This window comes from Molothrus ater, chromosome 4, assembly GCF_012460135.2.
Source record: "Molothrus ater isolate BHLD 08-10-18 breed brown headed cowbird chromosome 4, BPBGC_Mater_1.1, whole genome shotgun sequence".
Lineage (NCBI taxonomy): Eukaryota > Metazoa > Chordata > Aves > Passeriformes > Icteridae > Molothrus > Molothrus ater.
In genome coordinates this window covers 63,828,764-63,842,254 of record NC_050481.2, presented here as the reverse complement: position 1 = coordinate 63,842,254, position 13,491 = coordinate 63,828,764, and the positions used below count along the sequence as shown (strand labels likewise).

Here is a 13,491-nt window from a genome sequence, read left to right as displayed (position 1 = left end):
TTCTGGTTATAATAAATGTTTAGAGAGAAGTATAAAACTACAGATAGAGAGGTATGGAGACACACATCCATACCCACAGAGCTCTTGGACATACACATTCATGCAAGCTGAGGCTTAGGCCACTGTTTGTTTCATTAGCACCAAGTTTAATGGAGCTGCCCTTCACAGTCAGTTACGCTCAGTGTAATTGAACCCATGTTTTGCCTGGAAGTGGCAAATGTAAGTTATACAAGAATGTTCAAGACCAGATTTGGTTACTGGGTTTGAAACATCCTTCAGGGGTCTGAGGATGGAGTGATTAATTTAGTCAGTTCAGTGGCTGCAATTCTTTTAAATGTGTCTTTGTGTTCCTCTTTCTAATATCAGAGAGGTTGATATAAAGAGTCTTATTTATTTTAGTGGGACTTCATTACTTGCATAAGTTACTTGCAAGCCTCACCCTGTAGTGACAGTAACAGAGTAACAGTCATATAAACAATTTACTGTAAGTTTTCATTGTCATCTGCTTTTTAAGCTCTGGGGAAGCTCCATTGCATGTGTAATATATAAGGATATAACATATACAGAGGAAGAACAACTGGCTTGAAGCTGCCACTGTAATTAGACTGTAATATCCTGTTTGTGTTCTACCTTTAATCTGCATCTTCCTGTCAATCCTTAGAAGAAGTCTGAACCTTGATACAAGCCCAAAGCTACAGAAATCAAAGTCTTTTTGGCTGCCCTCAGGGCTCACTGAGGGCTCATTTGATAATTAAACCAAACTCCTTGGATCTTTCTGTTTTTTCTGTTAGAACTGCCTGTGCTCTAAGATTGATCTGCATGTGCTCTGTTGGTACATGTGGCAGCACTCAGACCCCTGCTCATAGTCAGTCTCTTCATCTAAGTATGTCAAGTGTGCAATTAGCCTATAGCAGCTGCTTTTCTGACCCCTAATCTGGCCCTGCCACCAAACCAACTGGCCAGATAGTTGTTTATTCCATAAAAACTGTGGCTATTTCACCACTAGTAATCTGGGTGGACAGCATCTGTCAAGAGGTGAAATAACACAGTGTAGCTAAATCCTGAGTACAGATTCATAGGTTAGTTTTAATAAAATTGAATGGCAGAAAGCATTACAGAATTTCCACCAATGCCAACATCATCTACTGTTGTAGTTGTATAAAAGAGAAAAACAAAATAAAATTGAAAAATCTGGCTTTATTTGAAGGTGGCAGCCAAAAGTGCAGCAACTGATTGAAAAGCTCACAGATAAATTAAGTAATCGTTCCACCACTGTCAAGACTTCGAGAGTCACTCAGCCAAAGGAATTTAATTTGACTGTACCCAAACCACGTGCCATTCCTCCACCTTCACCAGCACCTCTGCCAGTACTGCCAAAAAGACAACCTGTAAGTTGGTTTATTTTTTGAAAGACACTAAATTTCATGTATGCTTTTGCAGAAAATGGTAGGGGAGTTAATCTAAATTTAGGGGTTTTTGCAAAAGAATTCTCATTAAAATAAATGGAAAAGCAGTTTCACTGGAAATGAAATGGACTCTAGGTTTGCAGCTCCTCCTTGAAGGTGGAATTTTATTTTTATTTGTCTTAATGCTGAATCTTTAGAAGTAAAGCTTTCAGTTTAAATTCATTGCTCATGTAAAAATGAGAGCAGGTTTGTCTTTGAAATGCTGAGTTATTTTACTTATTGTCTCAGATTGTGATTTAGTTACACTGGTACAAATCAGAGACCCACAGCTGATGTTATCTCACTGGGGTAAAGCAAACAGGATCTGGGATTAAGCTACTATGACTAACTTAATAAAGACTGCAAAATCATCTGTATTTAAATGCAGTGGGAAGTGAGCTTAGAAATCATAGATTTGGGCATTATCTGCCACCTTGTATTAGCACTTCAGGTTTTAAATAATACATGTGTTGAAAGCTCTTAGAAACCATTTACATCTTAGGATGGCAGAGCAATTTAATGGTAGTGTGTTATACAGTTAATGGGATTTTACATTGAAACAGCTTAATATCAGGCTCTGAAAAACTGCATTTAATAACTACTTAATCAGTATAGGAATGAGTCATGTTGCTGTCATTTTAGAACTTTATGCTGTGCAGCCCTCTTAGAATAAATTTGCTTTAATGCAGATGCATTTAGTGAAGTTCATTTGTGTTGTTTGGATTATACTAAATTTGGTTTACATTCTGGCCAGGTTTACAAATTTAAAGCTTGTGTGAATCTAAAGCCATTAGTGTAGTAGTGACATATCTTCTATTCATTTCTGTACCTCTCTCAGCTAATTAAGATTCACTTTACTTTGCCACATTGTTGCCAGTATCACCAATTTACATCCTGAAATGACCAGGGACTGAAAACACAGCTCCCATGGCAGGAGAGGGTCAGTAGGGTGAGAGCCAGCCATAGTGTGGCTCCTGTATGGTAGAGGGTTCTCTGTAATTCAGAGGAACACAAAGAAATAAAGCTCTTCCACATTATATCCTATAATCTGCTGCAGAAATGTTCTCATCCCTTTTCTCACAAAAGTGTTCATTTTATGAGATACCAATTTTTTACTCATGGTTCTCATGCACCTGTCAAAGAATTTGTCACATGGTTTATCAGCAGGGACTATTGTAGCCAAGACCCACAGTTACTGCTCCACATTGGAACAGCTGTACACGACTATATGGAGGCAGCTGGAATTTGAGCTATAGGTTATTGCATGCCTCTGCTGCGATTAGTTCATTCTGATTAGCAGGATTATTATTTTAGGTATTGCTTTCTAGCATTATTTTATTCCAGGCATTTGTTTCCAAGATGAGATGTGTCACATAGACTGGGTCAGGAGTTGGGATGGCACTGCCATCCTGTGTGCTGAGCACACACTGCCTTCCCAGGGGAGGGCTGGGCTGTGGGTGATTGCAGAGGGCAGGGCAGTTGTCCTAGTGACCTATAATGAGATGGGATTCCCTGTGGCATTCACATTCTCTGAAAAAATCCTGTCACCCAGGATTTGTCTCCTGGGGAGCTGAGAAGCCTCAGAGAAAAAGGAAAACAATTCTTATCTCATTTGCTTGTCCTGTGTTGTGCTCATGTGGAATGTGTTTGGAGATTGTTTACCCACAGGTGATTGTTTCATTGGATTCTAGCTGTGAGTTGTTTTCTCTCTTTGGCCAATTGCTGCCAAGCTGTATCGGGACTCTGGAAAGAGTCACGAGTTTTCATTATTATCTTTTTAGCATTCAGTAAGTATCTTTTCTGTATTCTTTAGTATAGTATAGTATTCTTTATTATAATATAGTATAATAAAGTAATAAATTAGCCTTCTGAGAACATGGGGTCAGATGCATCATTACTGCCTTTGTCTGAGCATTCCCTGCAAAATTCCCCACTGGCCTTGGGGTAACATAGCACTAGAAGTTTAGGATTATCATTTATCATCATAAATGTTCATCAAAAATGGGGGACACTAAGTAAAAAGGAAAAAATTTTAATTTTGAGATTTAATAATAAAACAATTCCAAATATTTGGTCTAAAGGTTATAAATTCATGTCTCCCCTGGCCTTGGCACACATTCACATGGATGCAGACACAAGAGTGGCCATGTGCATGCACGCGTTCATAAATACAGTTCTACAAGGAAAAATGAGTGCTTTACCTTGAGGTGTGCAGAGGAAACAAATGCAGACAGGTGCCTAAACCTGATAACGTGCAAATTATAGACACATTCAACTTTCTTGGATATGTTGGCCTAGAGTAACAAAATCCATTATTTTAATATCAGCACTATACTAAAATGATAAGATTATGCAATTATTTTAAAATTTTCTATAAACCAGTTGTATATTAAAAAAAGGCTTCACTGGGATGTTGTGACACCATTTGGCCAAATTTAATGTGTTTTTTAGATATTTTTCTATTATTTCAGCCTGCGCTTCATGAGTGAAGCTACTGATTGTTTAAAATATGAGTGAAATCATTTAGCCAGTACAGAGGATTCTGTTTGCAAATAACAGACCCACCAATATATTTGTGATCTTATCTATAAAAATAAAAACACATAATAAAATAGCATTGCATTAGCTTTTCCTTGTCCATCTTATGACAGTAACTTTAAAAAATAGAAGGGTAATGAGCACCAAAGTTCAAAGTAATTATTCATTTTTCTTTCCCTTAAACATCTTGTAGTAGCTGCTCCCTAAATAATCCCCTGGTTAAGGGATGTCCCACAGGCTATGTGAGGCTGACCACTGCCTGGGCAGGGAAAGCAAACTTGGTGTCTCTTATTCCCAACCCCCTTTTCCACATTTGGATTAATTAGGTACAGTCTGGCCTTTTTTGATCTCTCTGTTGCTGTAATTTATGATTTATTTATAGTGACTTTTTATCCTCTTCTAACAATTGGGTAACTGCTGTACTGTCTATCTGCTTGGTACTCATCCCCATGGGCTAAATCACAAGGTAAGGAATTTTTTTGAAACAGCTGATGGAAAAGGCTCCTCCTTCAATTACTTGGAATAAGCATAGCAGTTTCTGAGGAGAGATTTTCAGCTTACTCTGGCAGATGAGTGAAGTTTGCAGGTAAAGCACATGAGTAGGAAGAAGAGTGAAATAAACTGATACTCACTGCCTGTGGAACCCTTTGCAAATCATCTGGGCTTTCATTTCTCCATCCATAAAAGCATAATAAAAATTCTTAGATACTTCTGGGAAATGCTTTCACTGCTACTTCACTTTAAAAGCTCACAAAAATACTTGAGCAGTCTCACCAGTGCATTTAATTGCTAGCTTCTTCTGTTTGTGCATTTGTTTTACCTGTAGATAAAGATATTGCATAGCAAAGGCAGTGTAGAGTCCATCAGATTCATGATTTTTTCAAAGTGTAGTTCATTATATAGTCCAATACAGCTAGATGGGATTCCCATGTTCCTTGAACTGACCTCCAGTACAAGACAGAATATATATTTTCCCCATTAGTTCTGTAACTTTTAATTGATCTAGCACATTTTTAGCAAGATAAATATTTAGGCAGGTGTCCAGTAAACTGTCAGACTCTCTCACCCACTCCTCTCAAGGAGACATCCAGTCTTTTTTCAGAGCTTACTCTGGGATAAATTTATTGCTCAAGCAAATACAGAAATCAACCTGAAGTCTGTGTCCTGCTGATCCAACTGACAGCCAGTCCTGTCCTGGTCATTTTAGCTGATGTGTGATTGCTTTCCCAGCTCTTTGACTGATGCGGGAAGGACTCTGAGTCCTTTACCTCCCAAACATTTAATCCACAACTCCAGAGGTCTTCCCTTACAAGGACATTGGGACAGCCATGGTAAACCAAAGGCCCATTTTGCCCAATGTATTTTTCCCAGCAGTGCTTAAACACTGAGCTCTGGGAAGACCAGAGGGATGGAACATCTGCTGCTGTTCTCCAGCTTCCTTCTCAGGGTCCCACCATTTCAGCTCCAAGACCTCCTCAGTTACAATGAAGTTCCTGGGTATTTATCAGACTTCAAAGGATTTCTCTGCCCTGAACTTCTTTGGAGTCTGTAACTTGTTCCTACCACCACACACAGTACAACAGCTTAACTTTATTCAGCTGCCCTATCTGGCTGCTGTTGCTGTGAAGGTCAAGTTTATGAAATGCCAAACAGAACTGCTCCCATTCTGGAAACATTTTTCTCCCCTTGATAGGACCTATAGGATTTATTATTGCTTTAGCCTTTCTTGTACTACTTCCAATATTGTCTTTCTTTCTGGTCTTTTGAGCAGAGGTTATGTTATATTGAACAGAACTGAAAAGCTGGGTAGCTTCAACTAATTGGAATCTGTCCCTGTCTTCTAGAGTGGCGCTAATAGAAAAGAATCAATATTTTAAAAAATTACCTGCTGCTGCTCTGCGGTAAAAGTGGGTGAGCTTTTTTTTGCCTGCAAGAATGTGTCACTTGAACTGTTTTATATCCCCTATTCTAGAGATTTTTGCCTTTTAATATAGGTTCCTCCAAGCATCTATAAGCCTCCAAAGGAAAGAAAGCAACTAGAGGAAATCAAAACAAAAAATATCCAAAAAGCAAAAGTAAGTATATTTTGTTGTTCTTCTATCCTTTCCTTTCTTCTAAACTGTTTTTTCTTTATTGTTTTATCTTCACAAATCTTAGAACTTTATCTGAAATATATCTGCTTTTGCAACTAAATGGCTCATGGCTTTTTCTCTAGAGTCCTGAAGTTTGTATCCTCTACTCTGTTTTAGCACCCATTTCCCACCTTCTTTATTTTATTATTAATAGTCCAGGACAATTATTAATACCTTTTACTCACAATATAAGTGCCATATGTGAAATTTTGCAAGCAGCCATATAAAGTAGCAGAAACATGATTACTTTCTTTTCTTCACAATGGTTCTTCTAGTCCCATGGACATGTGGTTATATAAGGTATTCACTTATTTGTTAAGGCTTCAAATTACAAAATAAGTTCAGTATTTTTGAGGGGGTTTTTCTGTAATAACTGAAAAATAACTGTGTTATTCACTGTTTTAAAATACCAGTAGATTCTGATTTCTTTTTTGTGCAGACTTCATACTCCTCCATATTCTTCATACATTCTTTCAGCAGACTGAGAGAGTGTGAAGTCATCCTGGTTTGTAAAGAAATAGAGTACATGGTCTGTGTGTTAAGACAGCAGGAGAAGGGAGGGCCTGGAAAATGCAAACAAACCTAGCTATTTGATCTGAACTTTGACATGAATCTTGTTCAATGGGGTAGCTCATAGTTAAAGCAGATTGTTGCCTTCTTCTTGGAATTACTTAAATACCTATTTCTACTTTCTTTCTCCATTCCCACACTGTAGTCACCATATCCAATCAAACAACAATATAAATTTGATAAAAGGTATGCCATGTGGCTCCTTTTTATCAGTACTCTTCCACCCCATTCTGGAAATGCGTGACTCTAGTTTTTACTAGCCAGTACAAGTCTATTCATTACTGGCTGTCCTCATGTCCATGTGAAAGGGACACTGGATTCTGTTCCTAAACTATGGTGAAAGCTTTAATGTGTGACAGATTCTGACTATGCATTCCTTTTGCTGGTCCATCATCTATGCTTGATATTTCACTATAAAACAATACAACATTATTTTTTATCCTTTTATAGTTTCCATATTGTGGGGAAAGCACATCTGTCTGTGTGCTTATTTGCATGTTAAAAACTTTCTAGAAAAACTGGGAAAGAAAAGCCAAATATCACAGTGCCTATACCATCAAAAAGCCATGACAACTGTCAAATCACTTAAAAACCAACCACATTCTTCAATAAAGAAAATGTATTAATACATGAAACAAAGATAAACCACTACAGAAATTTTAGCTACAATAACAGCAGTTTCTGTCACTTCTGGAATGCTATTAAAGGCATCCAGAGCATTCACAAAGGTCAATTCCCTAGACTGTTTTCTAAACAAGCTGAAATGATGAGTCCTAGCAGAAATTTGTATGAAAAATGCCATTTGTTTCATAGCATTTTTGCAGAAGCTGTAACTGTAAGAACCACATCCGAGCATCTGTGAGGAATGAGAACACTGGAAGCCACACTCTAGACACTTACAGAAACACTGATGTTATCAGCTGCTGCCCAGAAAGCCATTAGAAAATCTAGTCAGTGTTTCACAGCTTTGATTAGAGATTTGGTTTGCAACCAAAATAAATATAAAAAAAAAGAGAAATATGGTTGCCTGTACTTCCCTGTATAATGACTTGGCTTTAATGCCAGGGGTATGCCTATTGAATCAACCCCTGGTGGAGTGATACCCTGAACATAATTCTCTAATGGATCTCAAAACCAAAGCCATTGTGTGTCAGCAGTCTGGAAACAGTTCCTGTCAATGGTACTGTTGTGCCATGGATAATTATGATATTTTTAAACTGGTATCTGGACCAGCAGCAAGTTTCATAGGGGCAGGCCTATCAGAGGTCTGATGTCCTGTGCAAAGGATACATCCAGCAGAACTGTGCAGAAAACCAGTACTTGCTTACTTCATGTCTTTAATCAGGAGTGAAAATGTATGTGAATACTAAGTCAAGCTTTTGGAATCCATCTTGGGACTGGTGTTGTTTCACATCTCCATTAATGACACAGAGGAAGGGATTGAGTGCACCCTCAGCACATGTGCAGCTGACACACCTGAGGGACAGGACTCCATCCACAGGGACCTGGACAAGCTCCACAAGTGGCCCATGGCAACCTCATGGGCTGTAACAAGACCAGGTGCTGGTGCTGCTCCTGGGTCAGGGCAGCTCCCAGGGACAGCACAGGCTGGGGATGAACAGATCCAGAGCAGCCCTGAGGAGGACCTGGGGGTGCTGTGGGTGAGAGGCTGGACATGACCCAGCCATGGGCACTCCCGGCCCAGAAACCTCCCTGTCCTGGGGTCATCCAAAGCACCGTGGGCAGCAGGTGAGGGAGGGGATTCTGCCCCTCTGCCCCACTCAGGTGAGAGCCCACCTGCAGCACTGCATTCAGCTCTGGGGCCCCACCACAGGAAGGACACGGACCTGTTGGAGCAAGTCCAGAGGAAGCCACCAAGAGGGATGGAGCACCTCTCCTATGAAAAAAGGCTGAGAGAATTGGGATTCTTCAGCCTGGACAAGAGAAGGCTTCAGGGTGACCTCACTGGGCTCTTCCAGTACCAGAAGAGAGCCCACAAGAAGGATGGAGAGAGACTTTTTACAAGAGCAGGGAGTGACAGGATGAGGAGGGGTGGCTTCAAGGGGTGGCATCAAAACCTTGAGGGAAGGTTTTGATTAGAGAGAAAGAAATTGTTTACTGAGAGGGTGGTGAGGCCCTGGCACAGGTTGCCCAGAGAATCTGCAAAGGTCCCATCCCTGGAAGTGTTTAAGGCCAGGTGGGATGGAACTCTGAGCAATCTGGTCTAGTGGGAGGTGTCTCTGCCTATGGCAGAGGCTTTGGAACAGATGATCCTTAAGGTCTCTTCCAACCCAAGCCATTCTGTGATTCTGTGACTATCGTGATTGGAGCTATAAGACTTTTGAGATATAAAATTATTCTTAGAGAATTTAAATGTACCACACTCTTTAAGATAATTGTTTTAATTTTAGGATCTGCTCCTGGAAGCAAATACTAACCAGTTCAGGTGTGCAACCATCAAGCCTGAAAAGAGAGAGGTAGGGTGCAAAGCACATGCTGAAAAATTCCCCATTAGGGAGATGAAATATGACTGGAGTATTTAAAGATATCTTAGAGTATTTAAAAAATATGTTTATTTGGGCTTAAGAATTTTGTGCTATGGTTTATAGCTGTAGTGTCTTTTCACATCCCTATTCCTGCATTTGCCTCTTTGTATGCATAATGCACAATCCCCTTTTCTTATACTTCTGGTGCTGCTTTATAATTTTCCTAATTTTGAGACAAGCAACCATTCTGTGAAACTGCTCCAACAAATCTCCAAACTGGCAATATTTCTCTAAATCCACATATTATTTTTCCATTAACTTTGATGCCACAGAGCAGCCAAGCTGAGGGAATAATGGTCCCATTCATCCTTGCTTTGGTTGGTTCACAGTTCAGTCACCAATCTATGTATGTAATATATTCATTTCCACATCAGTGCTGCATATTGTACTCACTGTGTTCATCCCCATGATACCAGACAGTTTCACATCAGTATCTGTAGCTAACATCATTAAATTAATAAGCATCAGTAGAATTCTACCACTAATTAATAATTCCATGAAGTGTGTTTGACATCCTATTTTGTCCTCTCAGTATCTATTTCAGTTAAAAGATAAATATATTCATATATATATGTAAGTAATATTTCATAGTCAAAGAAAGAATCACTGTTACTTCTTAGCATTATTTAATCAATATTTGGACCTACCTTTCTGTGTTTGTATTCCCACTAGGTTGGGTGTACATAGCAAGTTTTTGTGTATTTTACAATTCCAAAATATGTAGAATTTTTTACTCTCTAAAGAATATTTGATGAATATTCATATGTTAGCTTTGATAAATAGCTAATATCTTTTGCTGAGTAATTGAAAATTTGTTTCTGAAATGAAATAATGTATTTTTTGTTTGAACTACAGAACATACATGACAGTATGGAGAGTAAACCAGTGTTCAAGGCTCAAAAGATCCAAAGCAAGGTGAGTAACCTTTAAGGAACTGTTGTCAAATGTACTTGCAAATTTGACACAAGCGCAAATCTTGTCATGATGGAAACTTGACTTGAATCTGTGATTTTACACTAAGGTGTTTGGCCAGGAGCATGGCATGGATTGAGTCTGTGGGTCTGTGATTTTGTCCTATGCACCATTAATAATCCACAAAGACATGGTCAGGGAGTGACAAGAGCAGGGCTGCTCCATGATGGAAGAGAAATAAGGAGCCAAAGGTGATGAAAGCACAGGCAGTGCCCTCACCATGCAGGACACACCATCTGAATGTGAGGAGGTTGGTGGCAGTGATGGGTTCTGCTGATAGCAAGTCACCCTTGGACAAAACAAGGGAACAAGTCAGGTCTGGGGTCCATCCAGAAATCCAGTCAGGAGACAAAGCTACAACAGCAGCTGAGGTCCCTGACAGCAGGAGACAGAAATGGAGAGACATCCTGGAGTAGAAAAATTCCCAGCATAAGGGAAACTGAAACCCATTTCTGAGTCTAACTGGGGCTCCCAGGCCTGTGAGCAGATGGTGTGAGTGGAGGTCCTGGGTGAGACTGGTCAGAGAGATCAGAACCTTTTGGTTCCCTGAGGTAAATATTGTGCAGTTGCACCATGTAACCATATTGCCTTAAAAGCATTTTCAGTTACAAAGGGAGAAGATTTTATGTAAAATAGAATGAAAAGAGAATTGTCCCCAGCAAAAAAAGAATTGTGAAACCTTGGTTTAAGAACTTGGCATAAGGGCAGAAGAATCTTGCATCAGTACATCACTGTTTCAAAATGAGATCCTAAAGAATGCTGAGCAATCATTCCAGCTAATGACTGTCTGATACACAATATACAATCAGGCTGGGTGCTTGCCTTGTTTCCTTCAGACACATACTGAGGTCATGAAAACCACTATCCTGATTGCTTCTCTTGTAGAATTTTCAGGGGTCAGAGAATTGTAAACATGAGAAAAGAGCTGGTTCAGCCTTAGCAGTGGACCACATGAAATTTCACATTGCTGTTTCTGCAATAACTGCATGACAGATTATCTTCAGTTTTGTATCGTTCAGTCTGGCACCTTTCATTTGTTTCAAGTTCTTACACAGAATAATTTCAGCTGTGCTTGTATTGTGGTCTCAAATATCTTGTGAGTAGGTCTGCCTACTCTTTAAAAGTATGTATTTAGGTACAGCTCATAAACACTGTGAAAAGATTGATTCTCCACTTGGGGTACCGAGCATCTGGCAAGTATTTCTAAAGCCTGTCTGGCATTTGTCACACACTGAAGTTATCTTTAGTAACGGTATCAGCTACTCAGTCTGCTTGCTTACAGTCCAGCAGCATTTAAATTACAGTAAGGTAATAAGATCCTAGTTCATTTTGCACAAAAAGAAAGAGGAAAAAAACCCAAACCAGGAAACATTTACATAGTTAAAACAAACACACACGACCTGTAATTATGTGGGCTCAGTTCAAAACTCTGTATATTCCATTGCCCTTTCTGATTACATAAAATAACAAAACTTTAGTGCAGACTAACAAGAGTCAAGCCATCTGCCTAAATTGCATTAAAAAAAATATGGATCTGGCATCCTCTGGCATTGATTAGGGCCACTTCTAAAACTTGCTGGTATCTCCTCTAGATGCATAAACAGTTTTATCTTGTCTAAACACATTTGCCTTAAGGTTGGTTAGTTGATATTCAAGATGCTGCTGTAACTTTCAAGCAGAGATAGGCATATTGTTATTGACTTTTAAAATACTTTCTATTCCTGTTGCCTTCCTGCCTGTGCCACTCTCTGAGTAGACAAATCCTAAGAGGATGGCTTATCCAAGATAGATTAAAATTATATATATATATATATATATATATTCAAATTAATGAAATTATATAATGTTTTAACCAACTAGTATTTTGCTTTCCTCTTTTTAGAACACCTACAGTATTTGAAATCTTTCTTTTTGAATTTTAGAGACATATATCATGTGCAGCAGCAATTATTTCTCTTGCTGTTCCGAAGTATTTATTCATCTTTTTCACTGGGAGAATGAGACAATACAAATGCATCATCACTCTATCTCAGTCTGCCTCTTGTTCATATCATATTTGCTCTTTACATATTTATTGGTTTTGGTGAGTTATTGCATGTTCATTGGGTGGCAATAGTGAATATGATATTTTTTCACAAGAATTAGTGCTATGTAATTTTCCCACTTCCATTTTCTCATCTTTAAAAAAGGGAAGATATCTCACAACAGGAAAAGGATGAGTAAAATTCAGAACTTCCTTGATACTATATGACATAGAAGAATTTATTCAGTTATTTTACTTATACCTGCCTGCACATGTCTTGCAGTCCTAGTTATTTCAACTCTATTGCCATATTTCTGTTTCAACGTCAGTCAGATTTCTGGTCGATAAACTGTGAAACTGAAGTTTAAGGTATTGCCATAAATAATCATTCTTATTTCAGTTCTGTATCCAAATTATAGTTGGTAAATACAGAATGAAATCTGTGTACACAGAAAACTGTCAAAAGTATAGAAACATCTACATGTGTCAGAAAATGTCTAAGGAAACACTTTCTACACAGTACAAGAATAAAATATAAACTGTTCATATAATGCAGAAGGCTTTGAGATGTCTTGAGATGCAGATCAAAAAGTAGAACATCATTGGGCATTAAGAAGTCATAGTAAGTCAAACAAAAGAAATTAAATACATTGGTTTGGATTGTTTTCCTAAATTCTTCAAGTTATCATTTTGTCAAGAAACTGTCAGGTAATTAATTTCTTTGCATTAAAATATCCTATCTGTGTAAAACCAGTAATTTTACTTAATGAATTCTAGGTGATGGAATGTGTTTGCTATCCTCAACCTACCTAATTAATATCATTTATAACACATGCTTTTTCCAGTTATTATTTCAGGAGACTTCAGTTCATATTTCTGCATACAATATTTGCAGTATGTAGCTTGAGTGATTCTGTGCATCTCTTTCTCAGCTACTCATTAAGTTCTTCATTTGGAATTTAAATACATGTTTGAATTCTGAACACAGAACTTGTCTGGATTTAAGTCAAACATGTTATTAACAAGCTTTGTTTTCTGCAGGAATGATCCCAGTTCTTATTTCTGCAGCATTGCTTTGCCTTGGTTCAGATCAGGTCTCTTACATGTGTCTGCAAAGGTGACCCATTTTCTCTGAACACCCTACCTGTGCAGGGAACAATTTTAACTGGCATAGAAATTGATCCTTTCCTCCCTCATTATTTAGAAGTTGTCTGGGAGTCAGTCTTAACAAAATACTTGGAAGAGTTAACAATGCAGCCACAGGA

General features: G+C 38.5%; 1 protein-coding gene across 1 annotated transcript in view; it reads left to right on the top strand.

Moving 5' to 3' along the window:
* Positions 1-13,491, top strand: part of CFAP99 (cilia and flagella associated protein 99) — a 55,745-nt gene that overhangs the window by 23,503 nt on the left and 18,751 nt on the right. The window contains exons 6-9 of the mRNA XM_036382910.1: positions 1,208-1,388; positions 5,978-6,058; positions 9,097-9,162; positions 10,087-10,146. Coding sequence (XP_036238803.1) covers positions 1,208-1,388; positions 5,978-6,058; positions 9,097-9,162; positions 10,087-10,146 — 388 coding nt within the window. The remainder of the gene's footprint in view (positions 1-1,207; positions 1,389-5,977; positions 6,059-9,096; positions 9,163-10,086; positions 10,147-13,491) is intronic.